Below are 20342 nucleotides of genomic sequence, written 5' to 3'. Positions count from 1 at the left end.
GGGATTGGAAAAGATATATTTAAAGAGATAAAGAAGGTAAATTGTCCTAAATTAAAGAAAACTGAAGGATCCCAGATTGAAAGAAATTTAAAAAAATACAGATTTTTAAAAAAGATCCCAACTAGATCCATTATTAGTGAAATTTAAGAACATCAACAACAAAAATAAATGATGCAGAAATCAGAAAAAGGGAACAGATACCTAAAAAGATCAGGAATCACACTGGTATCAGACTTTTGGAACAACACTAGATTCAAGAAGAAAATAAAGTAATATTTTAACGTAATAAATGAAAAGACCTTGGAACCTGCAGAAATTGTTACTTTAAATAGAGAGATTCTATATGCAATTCCCATGAGTTCAGCATGGGTATCATTACTTCTAAGAAATTACCAAGACTTCTGGACAATGCAGTAAGAAAAGAAAAAGATAAAGATGTATAAAGGTAGGAAAAGTAAAGCTGAAACATTTATAGAAATACGACCAGCCATCTTAGGAAAAAATCAACAGAATAAAAAAATATTAAAATTCATAAGGGAGTTTCAGTTCAGTTCAGTCACTCAGTCATGTCCGACTCTTTGCGACCTCATGAATCACAGGACACCAGTCCTCCCTGTCCATCACCAACTCCCAGAGTTCACTCAAACTCATGTCCATCGAGTCGGTGATGCCATCCAGCCATCTCATTCTCTGTCATCCCCATTATAAAAATCAACAGTATTTTTTCTCACCACAAATAACCAACCTAAATAAGTATAATGTAAGATAATATACAATTCATAACGATAACCCTGGTGGCTCAGAGGTTAAAGTGTCTGCCTCCAATGCGGGAGACCCGGGTTCGATCCCTGGGTCAGGAAGATCCCCTGGAGAAGGAAATGGTAACCCACTCCAGTATTCTTGCCTGGAGAATCCCATGGATGGAGAAGCCTGGTAGGCTACAGTCCACGGGGTCGCAAAGAGTCGGACACGACTGAGCGACTGAACAGAACGGAACGATAACAAAGCCATAATGTGTCTAGGAAATTAACCAAGAACAGACAAGACTTCTATGGAGAAAACTATAAAAATTTTAAAGCATACAACATGGTCTGAATAAACAGTCATATGTTTCAACAGAAAGACTTATTATGTCAGTTCTCTTCAAATTAATCTAGTGAATTCAATTTTAATGAGAAGCTTTATTGGATTTTTAAGTACCAATAAATTTGTCCTCAAATGTAAGTAAAAGACCAAAAACACATAAAAGAGTCAAGCTAGTCTTGAAAAAGAGGGAGAACTTGTTTTATCAGATATTAAGACATATTGCAGAGTCAAGGAATAAAAATAGTGTGGGAAGGGTGTACGAACAGACACGGACTAACAGGACAGAGCTCAGATACAAACCCAAACATATAGAGCTAAATATATATTGGCACCAGGCAGCCATGGGTAAACCACTCAGAAACAAATGGCATTCTACTCTGCCAAAGACCACATATTTAGTTCGGTCTACAACAATTTACCAAACCTGGTATTCAACATACAGATCTATCATTGACAGTGGATTCATCCAGGGACTTTAATGCTAAATGAAAGCAGGTATGTTTTTCACTGGGGTTAGTAAGAGAATAACTGATTCTAAAACCCCTCTTTTAGGCTCGGGCCATACCTGAAACACTTAGGGAGGCTTTCCCCCTTGAGCTGTCCAACTTGGGGAAGTCATTTTCTTAGGCGGAAGGCACTGGAATCATTGGGACTTTTCCCTAGGTGTACCTGGAGAGTAACAGCAAAATCACCATTTACAAAACATGGGTCTCCTGCATGCTGATACCATACAGTGAAAGGAAAGCGTGAGAATATGGTGGTATTTCTTGAACATTCCAGGCACATTGTCTGCTCTGGGCCTTTTCATTTGCTGTTTGCACTGCCTACAATTCTCTTCCCGCAGAGAGCCTCACAGTTGGCTCCTTCCCTCCTTCAGGCCTTTGCCCAAGTAGCACATCAACAGAGAGACCTCCCATAACCACTCTTTTTACAATTGCAAGACCCTTTCCCACAGAATCATCCCCACCTTCCTCTTAGCTACTTAATTTTCCTCCACATGTAAATGTTTTGCTTATTTCTTTTGTTTGTTGTCTTTATTCCACTTCCTGAACATAAACTCACGCAGAGTTTTTGTCATTTTATTCAGTGCTCATTCCTGGCCGGTAGAAAGTGCTCCATAAATCTTTGTTGAATGAATGAATGGTTATTGTATCTTAGCGTTCCCATAGATACTGGCAACAGTACTAAGGTATAAGCTCATCATCTGAAGTGTAGATAAATGATCAATCAATCCTTGGTAGTCAACCTTCTTTACTTAACAACCGAGATACAATAATCAAATCAAAAAGTTCAAGCAGAAAATTTGTAGTTAGCATTTACTAATGTTCACATAATGTGAATCCTGGTTAAGTGTTTACTGGATCATTTTTTCTTGGAGAGATGCAATTAGCAATTCTTATTAATTTTCTATAGTTGCATATCACGACTCACAATCATTATCTGAAGAGAAAACAAATAAACCCTAGGAAAAAGAGATGATCAGAGTTGTGCCTTAGAAATCTTTGTGATTTTTAAGTCTATAAACCTTTGTTTATAAACACAAAGGTGAGTCTGCAGTTACAAGAGAAAAAATACAGTCCACTTAGAAAGAAGGAGGTGATTTCAGAAGTAAAAAATCAGTGGTAGATTTCCAGTTGTGTGCCTTTTGCCGTTAGGGAATTTTATGTCCTCACCCACTGCCATGTGCCTTGAAGTGATCCTATACTCATTAATTATTTTTATAATAATGCATAATAACAAACCAGTCCAGTGGTTTACAATAAGCATTTAATTCTTCTCCCATAGTCTGCAAGTCAGCTGGGATAGTACTGCTTCAGGATGTGGCTTTCCTAGACTTGTTTGTCTGAAAAAGTCTTTGTTTCATCCTGTGGAGTATAGAATTCCAAGTTGGTAGTTTTGTTTTGCATTTTTAAGTTGTCATTTCATTTTCTTTTAGCTTGCACAGTTTCTAATTAGAAGTCTATGAAAACTATTATTTCTCTGTGCATAATATGCCTTTTTTTACTAGTTGCTTTTAAGATTTTCTCTTTAAGCTTTTGAAGGGTCCACAATAGCTTTTCCTTTAGACCCCAGAGTCTAGGGCTAGTCACTACTAAGGCATGACACTTTGGGGGTCTCTATTGCATATTCCATTCAACAACTGTACTCAACAGTCTCCCCACTCCGGCTCCATGGAACTCAAATGATTCCTAGTCCTATGAGCTCTGAAAATTGTTTGGCTTACTGCTTCCCCATGATTGTTCTTTCCTGGCCTTGTGGAATAGTCACAGAACATATTCACTGATTTTTATTTAGTTAAAGATGAAGATTTCTGAAGTTTTTCTCCATGAACTCGGCCTCATAAATTCCAACCAATTTGGTCTCCCCAAAATCCAATCCCCGTCTACTCCATTTGGTAAGACCTGTCTTCTCAGGGAGATCCTAGGCTCTACTTAAGGTTCCCTTGTACTTCCAAACTGGAAACTGCCTCTGGACAGACAGCCAGGGTCATACCCGGCTCATCTCATTTGTTTCTCTTCTTTCAGGTAAAAGGACTGGAACTGCCTGCCGTCCGATGTCTGAAAACAGTTATTTTCACATACTTTGCTCAGTTTCTTAGTAAGTCCAGAGCCATTTCTTCTTGTCCAGTAGTGAGCGTCTTAAGTGCCTTATGGAAAACGCAGATTGTTTTATAAATGTTGTTTTCTGTGGTTAAAATTCACCCCTCTCTAGGGCACTCCTCGTTTACTTCTCAGGAGATGGTGATGGATCATTTCCTTCGGTGGTCTCCTCCAGGGACCAGAGCCCAGAACCTGGCGTCGCCTCCACCCGGCGCCGGCAGCGTTGTTTCTCCCGCGCGCGCGCCTCCCTTCCGCTTGGCTCCTCCCACTTTTCTTCTTGCCCCGCCCTCCTCGCTTCTCCAGCCCCCGTCGGCGGAAGCCCTCGCGTTCCGCGCGCCGGCTCACTGCGCCTGCGCGGCGTCTGGACGCCTCACGTTCCCGGAAGTGGGAGGTGCGCGCTCGAGTTTGTGTGGCCGCCGCCGCGGGAACGCGAGCCCGGTAATTTTTCAACGGAGAAAGGCGAGGCTTTCGGGCTTGGCCGGGTGAGAGTGAGCGAGTGGCGGGCTCCAGCAGCCCCCTTCTGACGTGACACGCGCCATGGAGGCTGAGCAGACCCTCCAGCCCGGCGGCGAGGCCGTGGCTCCCGCGCGGCGCGCGTCTCCCGGGTCGGAGTGCGGGGACGAAGCCCAGCGTCCGAATCCCGAGGTGAGAACCCGCCCGCGCGCCGCTGAGTTTACAGGGTTTCCCGCGGGAGCCGCAGCCCGTGCGCCCTGGGACCCGCGCCCCGGCCGCCTTCCCTGGCCTCGACTCCGGGAGCCGTTCTCTGGGGGAGGTTGTCATTGAGCCCTTTCTAGTCCCAGCTACCGTCTGGAAGTAAGTCAATAGCCCAGACGAACTGAGCGTGCGAACTGAAGTTCTAGACGTTCTGAGTGGGAATTCTCTGTAAACTTTGTGACTTAACAATCGGCTACACGGTTGCCATCGTCATTCCGGATAGCCCTAGTCTGTAATTGGTAGTTTATGTTTTTAGAAATCTCACCCCAGCTATAAGTGTATCACTCCTTAACACCTTTAAGGCCATCTCCCATCCTTGACAGAAGGTAACTGTTCCTGTTGGCTGGAACTTCGTCTCTGGTTTTTGGACCATTTTGCTCCTACTTCGTATGTTTGAGTGATGTTGTTAATAATTTTGACAGCTCTGTGGTAGATCCTACAGTGACAAAGTTGTAAAGACGGTCTTAAAACGTCTTTAATCATCTTCTTTGATAGGTATAATTATTGTTGACTAGCTGCAGACTGTAAATAATACCAAAACTGGTCATTTTCTGTTCAGTTCAGTCGCTCAGTCGTGTCCGACTCTTAGCGACCCTATGAACCACAGCACGCCAGGCCTCCCTGTCCATCACCAACTCCCGGAGTTCACTCAAACTCATGTCCATCGAGTCGGTGATGCCACCCAGCCGTCTCATTCTCTGTCGTCCCCGTCTCCTCCCGCCCCATAATATACAAATGCAGAGTGCCTCATAGTGTGGGTAGTTGGAAGAGGCGTCCTAACTTTTGCTCTTTCCACCTACAGCCAATTCTCCACATAGCAGCTGGAATAATCTTTAGTAACATAAATCTGACTGGGTTTCTCCCCTCCTGAATCTTCAGTTCGCTGGCCCCAGGACTTGGTTCCTTGTTCCATCGTTAGCTGTACCTCTTCCCTTTTGCTCTCAGTGGCCACCATCCTTGGTGTTATGGTGGGTGGTCTTTCTTGTTAAAGGTCTTTTGTGTGCTTTCTTTGCCCTGAGTCTTTTGAACAGTTATCTGTTTCACCTTATGATGCTACTTTCAAAGAGTCCTCCATATCTCTTCTCTCTAAAGAACCATTTCTACTCCACCATCCTTCTTCAGTTTAAGATACTGTCAATAACATCGTCATGTGAGTTGGTACAAAAATAATTTTTAAAAGTTTATGTTTAATGAGTAGCGTGATTGAATGCACATTATTTAAATGTCTTAAAACTTTGAGCTAAAAAACAAAACTCTGAGCTCTCGTGACTCAAGGCCTGAATCTGTGTTCCTGGTTGGTTTTAGTGACTGTCATATTTGTTAAAAACATGTTGTTGGATGCTTTTAATAAATAATGATAAAGTCCTTTTTTTTCAGGCTTAAGTAAGCAAGTTTGGATTTCAGCTAAATAAATTTTCATTATCCGTTATATCAACAAAAGTGTTTTCATAAATGAATAGGTATTACATGTTTATGTTTTTAACGAAGTAGTTTCAGATTTCATCAGCACTCTTCTTTGGGAAGGATTTTAATTAAGTTTAATTCTGCTTCTGATTTCTTTCATGTGTAGATTGGGCTTTTTTTTTAATAGGTAATGTGCAGGGGGTTTGGGCCAATAAAATAATGGAAATATTTCCAAAACATCTATTTCCTAAATGTTTCTTGCCACAGAAAAGGTTTCTTTTGATCATGGTCACTTCCATATTGTAAAGATTCTCTCATTTGAGATAATATAACCTATGTAACCATTTACTGGGACGTGAAAATTGCAAAATGTCACAGTATCATGAGGTTGAATATTCCTTCCTATACTGTGGAGTCTGTCCTTACTTTCCTCATTGTATGGCTGATACTTTATGACACTGGACAGATGGACTCACGTTGGGGAGGTTGCTGTTGTCATTCCGTGTATTACTTGGTAAACTAACCTTGTGTTTTTGTAGATTAATAATACATATAGGGTTTTAAATATTTTCTTTGTGCTTCTTAGTGGATTGTCTTGAATAACTTTCTTTGGAAGTTTGTGTAGACTGAAATTTGTGAGAACTGCACCTTGACCGTGTCCTGAACTTCACTGAAGGAGGAGGACTAGAGTTGGACGCAGGGGAGGAGACAGAACTTTCTTTATTGAAATCATGATTTATAACATATTTAGAAGAGGCCTCTTACTTGTGGGTAATTTTTGTAACTACAGTTCTAGATAAAAATAAAGCATGTGAGTAGGTGAGAGGACTTAACGAAACAGAAAATGCGCTTAAACTGAATGAGATCTGTTTTGGTAGACAAACTGTTTTTCAGTGTAGAACCTAAATTTTAACCTGATTGAAGATGGAGTTTAAAAGTTACTGTAATTACAAAGACAAAGGATGAGTTAGGAATCCTGATTATATTCTAATGATAAAGTAGCCAAGCATTGTAAATTTATTATTGAAAGCAGATTATTTTCTTTACCTTTAGTCAAAGATCTGTGAAATAAGGTTTCTAAAACATTTGTTATCAAGTAACTTCAATATAATTATTCTTCATTTTATGGACAGTTCATACATTGGAATTCCTGACCTCTTCCTCGGAGGAGATGGGAGTATTTCTAGCAGTGTCTGCTAAACGTGTGTTACAGTAAATGGAGAGCTAAGAGTGAGAAATAGTCCCTGAGTCATCAGGATTGGTTCTGACTCGGAGACTGTGGCCTTTCCTTGGTTATCCTTCCTTAATGTGTAATTAAAGTTCACATGGGGACAGTATGGTAAATTATAACCAACAAGTTTTGTATAGATTGCTAGTAAACTCCAAAGTATTTTTGAAAATTCTGGAACATACCTAGTATTTGTGACATTGCATGTGGAAAATAACTTGTAAATGAATCTTTGGAGCTTAACATTTCAGTAATTTGGGGGTTACTTGTGGGGTGATTAGAGTCTTTCTCAACTTGAATTTTAATTTAAGAAAGGAAGAACAGTTTATAATGTAACTATAGTTCTTCTGAATAACCTATATATATACGTATATATATACACTTTTGGAAATTGTGTGTTTTGAAACAGTGTGTTTTCATCTTGGCTTTGGGTAATATGTTTTGGATTAGATTTCTGGCCATTTTATTTTTATATTGGCCAGTTTCTGTTAACTTTGTGAAAGGAATCAGGCTGAAAATTCTCAGGAAGACACTCTTTTATACATGTTAAAGGTTGGAAAGTTTATTTAAACATTGGCTCATTTGTAAGTCTTAGAGTATTGTCTGTGAAAAGGTCTGACCTTCAGTCTGTGGTGGTAATATTTATTGATAGCCGTGGTAGGTATGAGTTTCTCCATTATAGTGGTGCCAGTGGTAAAGAATCTGCCTGCCAGTGCAGGAGTTGTGGGTTCAATCCCTGGGTCGGGAAGATCCCCTGGAGAAGGGAATGGTCACGCACTCCAGTATTCTTGCCTGGAACATTTCATGGACAGAGGAGCCTGCTAGGCTACAGTTCATGGGGTTGCGAAGTGTCAGATACCACTGAGCAACTAAGCACATGGTGGGTGTGGCGTTGGGAACCTGATATACTTGATTTCATTTAATCCTTGTAATGATGTCTCCCACATACTATTTATCATTACCAATGCCAAATACCATTTGAGATAGTTATTATTATATCTTGAAGATCAGAGGCTAATAAGTAATTACCCAAGATTGTACAGCTAGTAAGTAATTAGCTGGGGGCTCTATCCTGAGGTTGTTCTGACTCCCAACACCAGGGCTCTTTTTACTTAGCTTCTTTTCCTGTAAGAAACCTCGTGACTCAGAAAAGGGCAGGGTAAATTTGTTCTGGAAACACATCTTGCTTCTTCCTGTGCCCTTTTATTGAACATACAGCACAAAGAGGCCTTAATCTTTAAGGTGCATATACTAACTGTACATTCTGTATATACCCACACTTTACTTTTTTGTAGAAAAAGCAACGGTGTAGACTTGATGGCCAAGAAACAAAATCATCCACGTTGATTACCTCCAGTGCAAGTGATTTCAGTGACCCAGTTTACAAAGAGATTGCGATTACTAACGGGTGCATTAACAGAATGAGCAAGGAAGAGCTCAGAGCCAAACTTTCAGAATTCAAGCTTGAAACCAGGTAACTAGAAATAGCTTCCAAATTGCAAAAGTACTACACGTTCATCCTAGAACAGCTGGGAGACACTGACAGAAATCACCGGTAATGATTAATTATCAGCTGGTTAGTTACCAGGATTTTCATGGATAAGATTCCTTTTCAGTGGTAATTTCAAAAGGAAAGCAAAAGATTTCTAATAGTCACTAATTGGTGTTGTGACCAAAATGCCTTCCTTGTCACTTCCCATTAGTTACAGTTTTTAGATCTCCTTATTTTTACTACCATTTTGTGTTTGCTAGCCCCTCTAGGACTCAACCAAGTAACGATGAAAGGTTTTAGATTTGTTGAAGAAACAGATACTATTTGATGAACCAGTGTGACTGCCTTTACCCACCATAGTTATCTGTTTAGAACAACCTTGTCCCACCTTCTGTTTGTGGAACATATATTTTAAAAATAACTGTAGGGACTTCCCTGGCAGTCCAGTGGTTAAGACTCTAAGCTTCCGCTGCAGGTTCAATTTCTGGTTGGGGAACTTTGATCCTGCATGCCACACAGCATGGCCAAAAAAAAAAAAAAATCTGTAAAACTGAATCTCCTAAATCATATTTTACCCATGGTAAATTGGAAATCTAATTCGAGTTAAGAATCTATTGACTATGGCAGTGTTCTTCTGGACATGGTTTATTTTAAGATGTCTCCTAAATTAGTTTTCCTAGTTAAATAGCTAAGGGGCATTCAACTTTATATACTAGGCTCATAATACTTTTAAATTCACATGGGTTTTTTTTTTTTAGTTATCTAACTTAAAAAAGCCAAAGCAAGGAAAGAGCATAATAAATTTAATTTGCCTGAATTTTTATTCTCTGAAATTCGTGTTTGGTCAGTAGAATAATTCAGTATTAACTTCAGTTTTTGTATCCTGTATGTTATCTTATTATGTAAGGCAACAGGGCTAGGCAGGTGGTGTATGCTAGCAAAGCTTCTGGTGTGAAAGAACAATATATAGTTTATATACTGTACAACAAAAATGAAAAATTACATGTGAAGGAAAATATTGATGCTGTATTAAATGTTCTGTTTTAATTAGTTGGTTGCTGACTTAGCTGTGATTCCTGCTTTCTTTGCCTTCATTTTGGCTAACATTTGCTAAATTAGGCTGTGATTATCTGTGTTCAACCCAGTGCCAGCAAGTGGGAGTTCACATTCTTGTGTGTAAAATTCACCTAAGAGTTCATTTTATTCTTATTTTCAATAGAGGTGTAAAGGATGTACTAAAGAAGAGACTGAAGAATTATTACAAGAAGCAGAAGCTGATGTTGAAAGAGAGCAACTGTGCTGAGAGTTACTACGATTACATTTGTATTATTGACTTTGAAGCCACTTGTGAAGAGGGAAACCCACCTGAGTTCATACATGAAATAATTGAATTTCCTGTTGTTTTACTGAATACTCATACCTTAGAAATAGTAAGTGAATTGTTATATTTTAATTTGTGCTTTAGCAGGAGGTGTTCTGGGGTTGACTAGTAAGGTGGAGGATTCCATTTGCTGTTTTAGTTAGAATTCTAAAGAGGGGTGTTTGCTCTTGATTCATTCTTAATAGATGGGCGATAATAATTTCAGAGTCTGCTGCTCTCCTTTTCCAGTAGCTTAAAAAAACACAAACCCCCGATGCCTGGCCCTTGTCCCAAAGATCAGTTGTTACGTGGTGGGGCCCCTAGCATCAGCTTTTTAAATTTTCTTTAAAGCTCAGTTGGTTTGTAGTCAAGGTTGAGAACTACTGCAGTAGACTGCTGTATACTCTGATCTATAAAAATGCTAAGGTACAGAAACTACCTTTCCACTTAAAAGTAGTTAGCTTTCTGATGAAAAGTTTATGGGCAAAACAACTCTTGTAACCTTGGCTTTTAAGCCATGTAACATACATGCATTGTTAGCTCAGGAGCTCAACAGTATCCCTCCAAATAAATGCCATTTGCCTTGTAAAATCTGACCAAGGATTGTAACAGCTCATCTATACAGAGGTACCACTTTTATGGTATCCCCAGTTGCCACACACTGGGAATAAATATAAAAAGGCTTTGTGCGTTAAAATACACAGCATTTTTTCCTTTGTGCTATTTGAAGCCTGTTTAGTTATAGTCTTAATCAGCCTATTTAAATAATTCCTTGTCCAAAACAGATTAAAGGTCAGTAAATTAAAAGATGGCTTTCCTGGTAGCTGAGCTGGTAAAGAATCCACCTGCAATGCAGGATACCCTGGTTTCATTCCTGGGTTGGGAAGATCCGCTGGAGAAGGGAGAGGCTACCCACTCCAGTATTCTTGGGCTTCCCTAGTGGTTTAGCTGGTAAAGAATCTGCCTGCAATGCAGGAGACCTGGGTTCAATCCCTCGGTTGGGAAGGGATCAATTCTGCAAGTTCAATCCCTGGAAAAGGGAATGGCTTCCTACTCCAGTATTCTGGTATAATTAAAAGAAAAAATGACAGCTATGAAAAATCATTTTGCATAATTCATTAGGTCTTACTTTGTCAGTGATGGATGAGGCACTTGCCACTCTCCTCCCAAATTTTGACATGAATGATTCATTGCTTTCTACTGTGTTGTTCCCATCACATTGTTGTTATCTTTCAGTTGCTCAGTCGTGTCCAACTCTGAGACCCCATGGACTGCAGCACACCAGGCTCCCTGTCCTCACTACCTCCCAGAGTTTGCTCAAACTCATGTCTGTTGAATCGGTGATGCTGTCCAACCATCTCATCCTCTGTTGCCCCCTTCTCCTCCTGTCTTCAATCTTGCCCAGCATCAGGGTCTTTTCCAATGAGTTTGTTCTTTGCATCAGGTGGCCAAAGTATTGGAGCTTCAGCTTCAGCATCAGTTCTTCCAATGAATATTCAGGATTGATATCCTTTAGAATTGACTGGTTTGATCTCCTTGCAGTCCAGGGGACTCTCAGGAGTCTTGTCTAGCACCACAGTTCAAAAGCATAGATTCTTCAGTGCTCTGCCTTCTTTATGGTCCAACTCTCACATCCGTACGTGACTACTGGAAAAACCATAGCTTTGACTGTAAGGACCTTTGTTGGCAAAGTGATGTCTCCGGTTTTTAATATGCTGTCTAGGTTTGTCATAGTGTTTCTTCCAAGGAGCAAGTGTGTTTTAATTTCATGGCTGCAATCCCATCAGATACAAGCTTGTCATTTTTCACACCATAAAAAGCCTTCGCTTGATCCCACTTCCCTGACAACTGCCCTGTGTCTTTGTTCCTCTACAGCAGATTTCTTTATAAAAGTTATATACACGTCTGTCTCTGTTTCCTCCCATTCTCTTAAATCCCCACCACTTGTAGATGTAAGTTACGTATTCCATCTCATCTCTCCGCTAAAATCCCTCCTCAGTGTCATCTTTGACCTTTCCCTGAGTCCTGGTGGAACTGACCACTCTCTTCTGGAAACACTTTCTTCGGGAGACTGCCAGTACCCCTCAGTGGCCTACATTTTTGCCAGCCTCACTGGGTTCCCTTTTACGGTTTCCTTTGCTGTTTCCTCTTCTTCCAGCGTCCTAGTATTGGATGCTGTAGGTTCGATCCCAGGTCCTCTTCTCTGTATATACTTTCTCCCTTAATGAACTCACCTACCATCTAGTTCCATAACTTTTAGAAATTCCATAGAAACTGGTATCTTCTGAATACATATCTCCAACCTCATCCTCTATCCAAAATCCAGGCTGTTACTTAACATCTCTACTTGGACATCTAAACAGCCATTGTAACGTGTCGCAGACTGAATTTACTGTCAACTTGTTTAATCTTCAGCCTCCCCTGGCTTGAGGGCTGGCAACTTGGTCTTCTGCTTGCTCAGTCCCGAAACCTTGGAGTCATCCTTGACTCCTCTTCTTTTTCTCATCACACATCTAGGCTATCAGCGACTCTTGTTTGTTCTGCTTTCAGAGTGCATCCAGAACCAGCCTCTTAACTGCACTGCTATGACTGTAGTTTGAGCCCCATTGATTTCTTGTCTGGGTTTCCTGCATTTGCTCACCATTTAACCAGTCTGTGTTTCTGTCTAAGGGCTTTTCTTGAAAGCTCAGTTGGTAAAGAATCTGCCTGCAATGCAGGAGACCCCGATTCAATTCCTGGGTCAGGAACATCTGCTGCAGATGGGATAGGCTACCCACTCCAGTATTCTTGGGCTTCCCTTATGTCCTTGTTCCCTACAGCCAGTTCTTAATTTAGTGACCAGTGAAAATGAAAGTTGCTCAGTCGTGTCTGACTCCTTTGCAACCTCATGGACTATACAGTCCTTGGAATTCTCCAGGCCAGAATACTGGAGTGGGTAGCCTTTTCCTTCTCCGGGGGTCTTCCCAACCCAGGGATCAAACCCAGGTCTCCTGCATTGCAGGTGGATTCTTTACCAGCTGAGCTATGAGCGAAGCCCCTTTAGTGACCAGAATGCTCCTTATATAAGTCATATAATTTCATTCCTCTGCTCACAACTCTTTTATGGCTCCCCATTTAACTCAGAATAAAAGTTATATTCCTTTTACAATCTGGCCTCTAGTTACCTCTGATTGCAGCATGTTGACCTGCTTGCTGCTTCTCAGAAATGCCAGGCATGCTCCACCCCCTCACCTCCCAGAGCTTTAGCTCAAATTCCTTTCCTCCAGAGATCTTGCTGCTAATTTCCTTCCTCCGGCCCATCCTTCCTCCCTCCCTTCCTTCCAGGCCTTCCGTAACTCTTGCCTTCTAAATAAAGTCTAACTGGTTCTCTGGTCAGTCTGAACACCCCCAGACACCAGTGTTTCTGATCCTTCTTATCTACTCTTATTTTTTAACTTCATCACCTTTTAACTTACTATGTAATTTATTTAAGTAATTATTCAGTATTTGGTCAATGAATGCATAGTTAGTTCTCTGGCATCGTTCTGTTGCAAATGTTAAATAATACCAACTTGTAATGGTAAGAGATATTGGATTTTTAAAAAAAATTTTTACATAAAATTATGAAATAAAATCCTGATACTTGAAAGGGTAGACTTCATTTATCTAAGAAATCCAAGAAGTAGAATTTTTTCTTTTGAAATATGTCTGATAAGTAAAGGACATCTCTTAACTTTAGAAGTTCAGATGTTCTTTGCTGTTCTTTCACTCTTTTACAATTATTAACTATTGATAATTCATCTGCTTAATACACTAGTGTGTAAAAAGAATTTTATAAACACTATTTGTTCTTAATTTTTTAATCTTCTATTATAAGGAATATTCTTTGTTGTTGCCTTCATAGCTACCTAGTATTAATAATTGCTGCCATTAAATCTTTAAAAGGTTGAAATTGTTCTTAATTTGAACAAGTGACTTAGTGTGATCTGGTTTAGGGAAGCAGCATTGGGCTAAAGGAAGAAGCACTTAGATCTGAGCCTGATGATAACAGTTCTGTCCTTACTGAGTTCAGAGTTGTTGTGAGCATAAAATAAGAATGCAAACTTGAAAGCTTCTTCAAGAGGTTAAACATTGCTAAAATAGTGCTGTTACTACGCTTTAAACTGCTGCATGTCATATAGTTAAATTTTGATTACTCAGAATTCAGTTTAATGAAATCTTAATATAAAAATAAGATCTGACTAGGAGTCAATGAGAGCAGGAATCTGAACTAATTTATTGTAACTGAAAACTGGCATTTCTTCAGCATACTTTCTGTTGTTTAAAAAGCTCTTAATATCTTCACCTAGAGGTTGCATTAATAGGCTTTACATTTCCAAAATACTATAAGCAAATCATTAGCGTTTTGCTCCTCTGGTTAAACTTTGAAGACCTCAGATACTTGTTCTATCTTAAACGTTTGTAAAGTATGAAGCATACTTTTTTAATTAAAAAATTAGAGTAATTTGGGAATAGGGCATTATCCTTAAACTGTTAAAACTGTAGTCTGCCATAACCACCTGTAAGGTTACAACCCAGTGTGGCTGATATTGTCATATATTATCTCTTGTATCTTAAGTCATAGAAATACTTCAATTTGCTGTCCTTCCCTTGTAGGAAGATACGTTTCAGCAGTATGTGAGACCAGAGATTAACACCCAACTTTCTGACTTCTGCATCAATCTAACTGGAATTACTCAGGTTATCATTCTGTGTTCCTTTTTCTAGAGTTTGAAGGAAGTTTTGAAATTAGGGATTTATTTCATAAAATTATTGTTGTAAACAACTAAATGTGACACTTTCCTTACTTGGTAAAGATCTTTTGCTTTGTAATACTTAGAAAACAGGAAAGCACATTTTATACCTGATAAGATTTTTTTCAGCCTTTCCTTTTAAAGTGTTGTAATGATGAATCTAAGCAATTCATTTGTTTGGAGCATTAGTGAAGAAAGAGTTACGTTACCATGCTGCACTTGGGGATGAAGTTTTAAAATATATCTGTTTACAACCTGATTTTATATATAGTGTAATGTTTTTTAGGTCTCTGATTTTTGGTTGTATTCTAATGTGGCAGGCCCATTGTCCATTTACTTAGTTGCTTTATTCATTCGTTCAGCAAATAGTTGAGGGTGTGCTGTAATATCTGCTGAGCTACAAGGGATACAGAAATAGTCAGATAGTCCCTCTCCTCAGCTTGCTTAGCAGTTGTAGGCTGGGGGGACTGACACATAAAACAGTGGTTACAGTATGGTTAGGAAGACTGACAGTGTTTCCTCGGTGTCACGGGCCTCTGTAGAAAGACCTTTCTCTGACAGAGGGAACGGGGGACTGTCTTGGGCAAAACTCAAGTTGGTGAGCTTGGGCAGAGTCCCGATGGGTAAACAGGTGTAAAAGAATGACTGGGCATTTCAGGTGTGAAGGGCAGAACTTTTAAGTTTTTCAGGATGGTTCAGGTGTCTTATGGGCTGATGAGAAAATGGTCACAAATGAAGCTGAAGTAATAGAGATGAGCTATATCATGAAGGGTCTTATGTGTCTTTTTTTTGTCTGGAAAGCCTTGGGGAGTGTTTGGAGGATTTTAAGTATGAAAGTGATGTGATGGATGATTTACATCTTAGGAAGATGGATGTGGTATGTTTTGGAAAGATGTGAGCTTTGAGATGCAGCGACACTGTAGAGGACCAGGGCTTTCAGCTAAGAGGAGATTGCCCTTTTCTCCCCTCTGGAGAATCGGGAAGCCACTAGATTGAGGCCTGAAAAAAGAGAATGCCCGCGGATGATCTTTTAAATCTTCATTTGGGGACGATTATATACTTCAGTTGAAAACAGTTGGTTGTAAACAATTTTTAATTGTCTTAAAATTGGAATTTTGGGTGAATCTTAGCCGAAGAAACCATAGAGTTCAAAACATCATAGATAAGACTTTGTCCTGCTGTTTCATGTCCCTCCAGTGTTTGTGTCTTGAGTATTTTGTAGGACCGCGTGTAACTACCGTGATTTTTATGTATTTTACTTTCATATCTTCAGGATCAAGTAGACAAAGCAGATACCTTCCCTCAGGTACTGAAAAAAGTCATTGACTGGATGAAATTGAAGGAATTAGGGACAAAGTATAAATATTCCATATTAACAGATGGGTAAGTATTTAGGAAATTTATCTTAATCTACTTTTTAAGATTAAAGATGTCCTTATTCGTCTAACTTTTAGAATAAACACAGAAAATATTATTTCCTGAAGGAGCCCACATAGCAGACATTAGTTTTCCTTTCATATCCTTATCCTTAGTTAAATTTTTAAGTCCTAGGGGTCAAAGAGAGGAGTGAAAGAAATAACAGTCTGATCCAGGACTAGAAGAAGATTAAATATTAATATGTAAAATCTAAATGATTTTATTGTTTTTATCATGGCACTTCTTGCTCAAAAAAGCCCAAGCTCTTCAGTCTGGCTTTCAAGGCTCTCATCTAATCCCACCTTACCTGTGTAGCCTAATCCTCCTGCTGTTTCTCTTTTTCACTCCAGTCAGTCTGACACATGAATCACAGGGATTTACCCTTCCTCTGTGTATGCATGCAACTTTCCTCTCTGCTGGAAGGTTCCCTTCCTTCGCTACTTACTTCTTTATTACTCAAAGCCCACCTCGTGTTTTACTACAGACATTATAATTCATGTTGATGTTTCTGTTGAAGTCTTACAGCCTCTGCAATAGGTACCATTCATGTTGGCATCTGACTAAATATTCTGGTGTCTAAACTTTATATGTGTAAGATTTATGTTTGCAAGGAAATTAACAATCCTTTCAGAGCAAGAGGTTTTGCAACTTGAGAATCTTCCATATTGCTTACTATAGTTCTGAGCTTGAAACTATGCTTCATAAGCATTAGTTACATGAAAAGTCAAGTATGGCGATGAGAGCGATTAAAACAGGGATTAAAAATGGAAATTTGTGGAAACATTAATGAGCCTCTTTAGAAATCTATTACTGATTTTCGGGATAAATGAGTAGTATCCCTGCTTAATTACACAGGTGTAGACATAACACGGTGTGTACAGTTCTATAAAAACCTTGCATTCTGGGACAAATTGTTCAAAATCTATGCAATTTTGTAACCAGAGGACTAACAAAAACAGTCATTTATATACCTCCAGAATCCCAGGGACGGGGGAGCCTGGTGGGCTTCCATCTATGGGGTCACACAGAGTTGGACACAACTGAAGTGACTTAGAAGCAGCAGCAGAGATAATTTTAGACAGTCCAGGCAAGCAGCCTGGGGTCTGTGGAAGTCACCTCAGAGGATGTGACAAGTACACAGAAGCCAGAGGATCGTGGTGGCAGGCACTTGTTTTTAATTTTCTTAAAAGTACTCCATTTGCCATTACAGCAGCTGAGTTGAGAATTTTTCTTTTTTCTTTCTTACTGAGGAGTATTTTTTCAACTGCTTCAATTCTGACTCCCTTGGCTGAGGAAAAACTATATGTGAAGCAGCATGGTTTCCACATGATACAGTCAGGATTCTTGATTTGTGTTGTAGAAGGATGTACTGTGGCAGAACAAATTGTGTTCTAACTACTTGATATCATCTGTGTTTCTCTCAAGTATTTTGTTCATTTTTTTGTAGTTTTTGTTTTATTTCAAAGCATACCCTCAGAGACCTTCCTAATGTGATAAACCTGGCATTAAAAGTAAGCTGAGCAGTTCCTTTAGAGTTGTGAAAAAATGCTCCAGAGGATAGAGGGGAAGTTTATTTTTGAGTTATTGTGGAGAAAGAGAAGTTAGTTTTCTGAGCTTGATGTTATGTGTAAATATAAGAAGGATGATGTATAAATAAAAACAAATAGAATGACTTAAGATCCTCATTTTAAAGAATGGTATAGCATGTATTTAATTCAGTTTTCTTTCCTCTTTTGACTTAAGTTCATGGGATATGAGTAAGTTCTTGAACATTCAGTGCCAGCTAAGCAGGCTCAAATATCCACCTTTTGCCAAAAAGTGGATCAATATTCGAAAGTCATATGGAAACTTTTACAAGGTAAGATTGCTTTATTGATTATACTGCTCTTGATGATAAATTTATTATATTTTGCATGTACATAAAGTTGTAATTTACTAGGGACTTTCCACAGAAAAAGATCATATAATTAATTATTATTCAGATTCTAAATAGTTCATGTGAGTTTAGAAAAATAAGCTATCTTCCTCACTCAACCTGTTACTCAAACAGGGTAAATGTTCATGTGTTGTTGTTGTCGTTCAGTTGCTAAGTCGTGTCTGACTTTGTGACCCCATGGACTGCAGCACGCTGGGCTTCCCTTTCCTTCATTATCTCCCAGAGTCTGCGCAATCTCATGTCCTCTGATGATCTTTAGTAACAGAGATTTGAAACTGAAATATTTGGCTTGCTTCTGGAACAAATAGTTCATACTGATTTTTAATTTTAGCAAAGTTAATATGTGTGTGTAGTGTGAGTTTTTTGAAATACTAAATAATATTGAGGGTCTTAAATAGCAGTCTTCCCCCATGGCCCTTACCAGTACTGGTTCCATTTCTCCCGGACACTTGCAGTTTTTTAAGCTGTTTCTTCTCACATTAACCTTGCTATTTCTAAGTTATATATTTATGCTATTTCTTGAGTTTTCAGTCTGAATTATCTGTTGAGTTCCTGCAGTGGACAGCGAAGATTTAGCTCCATTAAACAGCGACCATTCCCACCTATCCTTCCCCTCCCTGCATCTTTCTAACTCAGTCACATTAGCTTTATAATCACTATTCAGTGTTTACATTTCTAATGACTGTGGAGAGTGTTCACAACTTTCAATCAGTTTGTTTGCCTTTTTTGTTGTTGCATTTTAAGAATTCTTTATACATTCTCGATGTTAATTCCTTTTCATTTATGTGATTTGCAAATATTTTCTTCCATTCTGTGGGCTGCCTTTTCCCTCTGATGATAGTGTCATTTGATATATAAAAATTATAACTTTTGTCAGTCAATTAAAATAATACATTACAGAAAAATACCTTGCAAAACAATAGTTTGGGTTAAAACAGTAGGACTTCAACTTAGATGTTCAGAACAATGTATTTCCTTTCATAAATAATTTATTAAGTTACAAAGCTGCAAACTTTTTGTTTCATGGACTCCATCTGTTTATATACTTTTTTATCTAAAACTCTAAGATAATTTTTTTTAAAGTGTGAGAATTTTATTTGCTTCATTTGATCTAGGAGTATTTGCCCTTTGCCTAAATTTTTAGTATTTTGCCTCTTACTGTTGATTTTCAGCCTCTTATTTTCCACTTCATTGAGACTTACAAAATACTAAATTATTCACTGAGCTGTTCATGTTTCAGGTTCCTCGAAGCCAAACTAAGCTGACAATAATGCTTGAAAAACTCGGAATGGATTACGACGGGCGGCCTCACAGTGGTCTTGATGACTCTAAGAACATTGCACGAATAGCAGTTCGAATGCTGCAGGATGGATGTGAACTCCGGGTTAACGAGAAGATGCATGCGGGGCAGCTAATGAGTGTCTCCTCTTCACTACCGATAGAGGGCACTCCAGCGCCACAAATGCCACATTCCAGAAAATAACAGCATTTTTGCCCTTTTGCCTGTGGATCATTCACTGTAACTGGAGCTGCTACAAAGAGGTAGCAGATGAATACTATTGAATTAGTCCTGCAGTGCAAAATTTAAGCACCTTAAACATTTAAAATCTTGCAGATAGGTATATGCATACATATGTGAACAGATTCCATGGAGGGCATATTGAATTCGTTGTCACCAGCACTTTTGATATGAGCAGTATTTGTTACACAGTAACAGTTCCTGCTTAGAATTGAATTTTATAATTTAAGGTGTCCAAGATGTGTTCCTTTGGGTTTAAAATGCAAAGATTTATTGGCTCTCCCCTTGAATGTCATATCTTACTGATGTTAAAATATGTGATGTATTTCTACATTAACATCATTAGATCAGATCATTTCTTCAAATGCAGAAAAGATCAGAAAGGTGGGCCTTTATCTACTAGCCTTTGGGTTTTAAGAATATCAGAGTCATTTTGATTTTTGAAGCTTATTTGTGAACATGAGCTGTGAGTGGTAAATTTCATAAAGTACTTAGTACACATATCGGCCTGTGTTTTGTTTTTTTTCTTTTTCTTTAATTTATAACTGGAAGGCTTGTGATAGGTTATAGGGTCTGGTTAAAAGTTACTGATGAGGTCAATGGAAAGTCAAAAGAAAATACCATTTAAAGGAATATAAGGGCTACAGCTTGAAGTTTATATAGATAATCATTGAGGTCTTGGATTTGGTTTTTTGGTTCCCCTCCCTCTTGTGACATATCTGCCCTATTTCTTAAATCTAAGAGACCATGCTTTGAATTAGACTTTCAAGGCCACTACTAAATTTTGCAGTTGTATTCAACATTGTGAGTGAGGT

The 20342-nt window shown here is 38.9% G+C and overlaps 1 protein-coding gene across 2 annotated transcripts; it reads left to right on the top strand.

Moving 5' to 3' along the window:
* The first annotated feature begins 4065 nt into the window (after positions 1-4065).
* On the top strand, positions 4066-20028 carry ERI1 (exoribonuclease 1). Of its 2 annotated transcripts, XM_055416536.2 has the most exons (7): positions 4066-4331; positions 8328-8506; positions 9744-9954; positions 14520-14603; positions 15930-16039; positions 17816-17930; positions 19249-20028. In XM_055416536.2, the coding sequence occupies exons 1-7, from the start codon at positions 4224-4226 to the stop codon at positions 19489-19491; spliced, it is 1050 nt and encodes a 349-aa protein (XP_055272511.1). In that variant the 5' UTR covers positions 4066-4223; the 3' UTR covers positions 19492-20028. The 2 variants fall into 2 exon arrangements, with proteins under 2 accessions (XP_055272511.1, XP_055272512.1); XM_055416537.2 differs by lacking the exon at positions 14520-14603.
* The last annotated feature ends 314 nt before the right edge of the window (positions 20029-20342 follow it).

Source organism: Moschus berezovskii, chromosome 26 (genome assembly GCF_049115385.1).
Source record: "Moschus berezovskii isolate FMDL1 chromosome 26, NW_MosBer_1.0, whole genome shotgun sequence".
Lineage (NCBI taxonomy): Eukaryota > Metazoa > Chordata > Mammalia > Artiodactyla > Moschidae > Moschus > Moschus berezovskii.
Note: the sequence above shows the minus strand (reverse complement) of the source record. Positions and strands in the feature narration are given on the sequence as shown.

Excerpts from the sequence above, each read along its gene's own strand:
- ERI1 (XM_055416536.2), top strand. The coding sequence starts at position 4,224 with ATGGAGGCTGAGCAGACCCTCCAGCCCGGCGGCGAGGCCGTGGCTCCC. Across the intron at positions 4,332-8,327 it reads CCCAGCGTCCGAATCCCGAG|AAAAAGCAACGGTGTAGACT; the intron begins GTGAGAACCCGC and ends ACTTTTTTGTAG. Across the intron at positions 9,955-14,519 it reads ATACTCATACCTTAGAAATA|GAAGATACGTTTCAGCAGTA; the intron begins GTAAGTGAATTG and ends CTTCCCTTGTAG.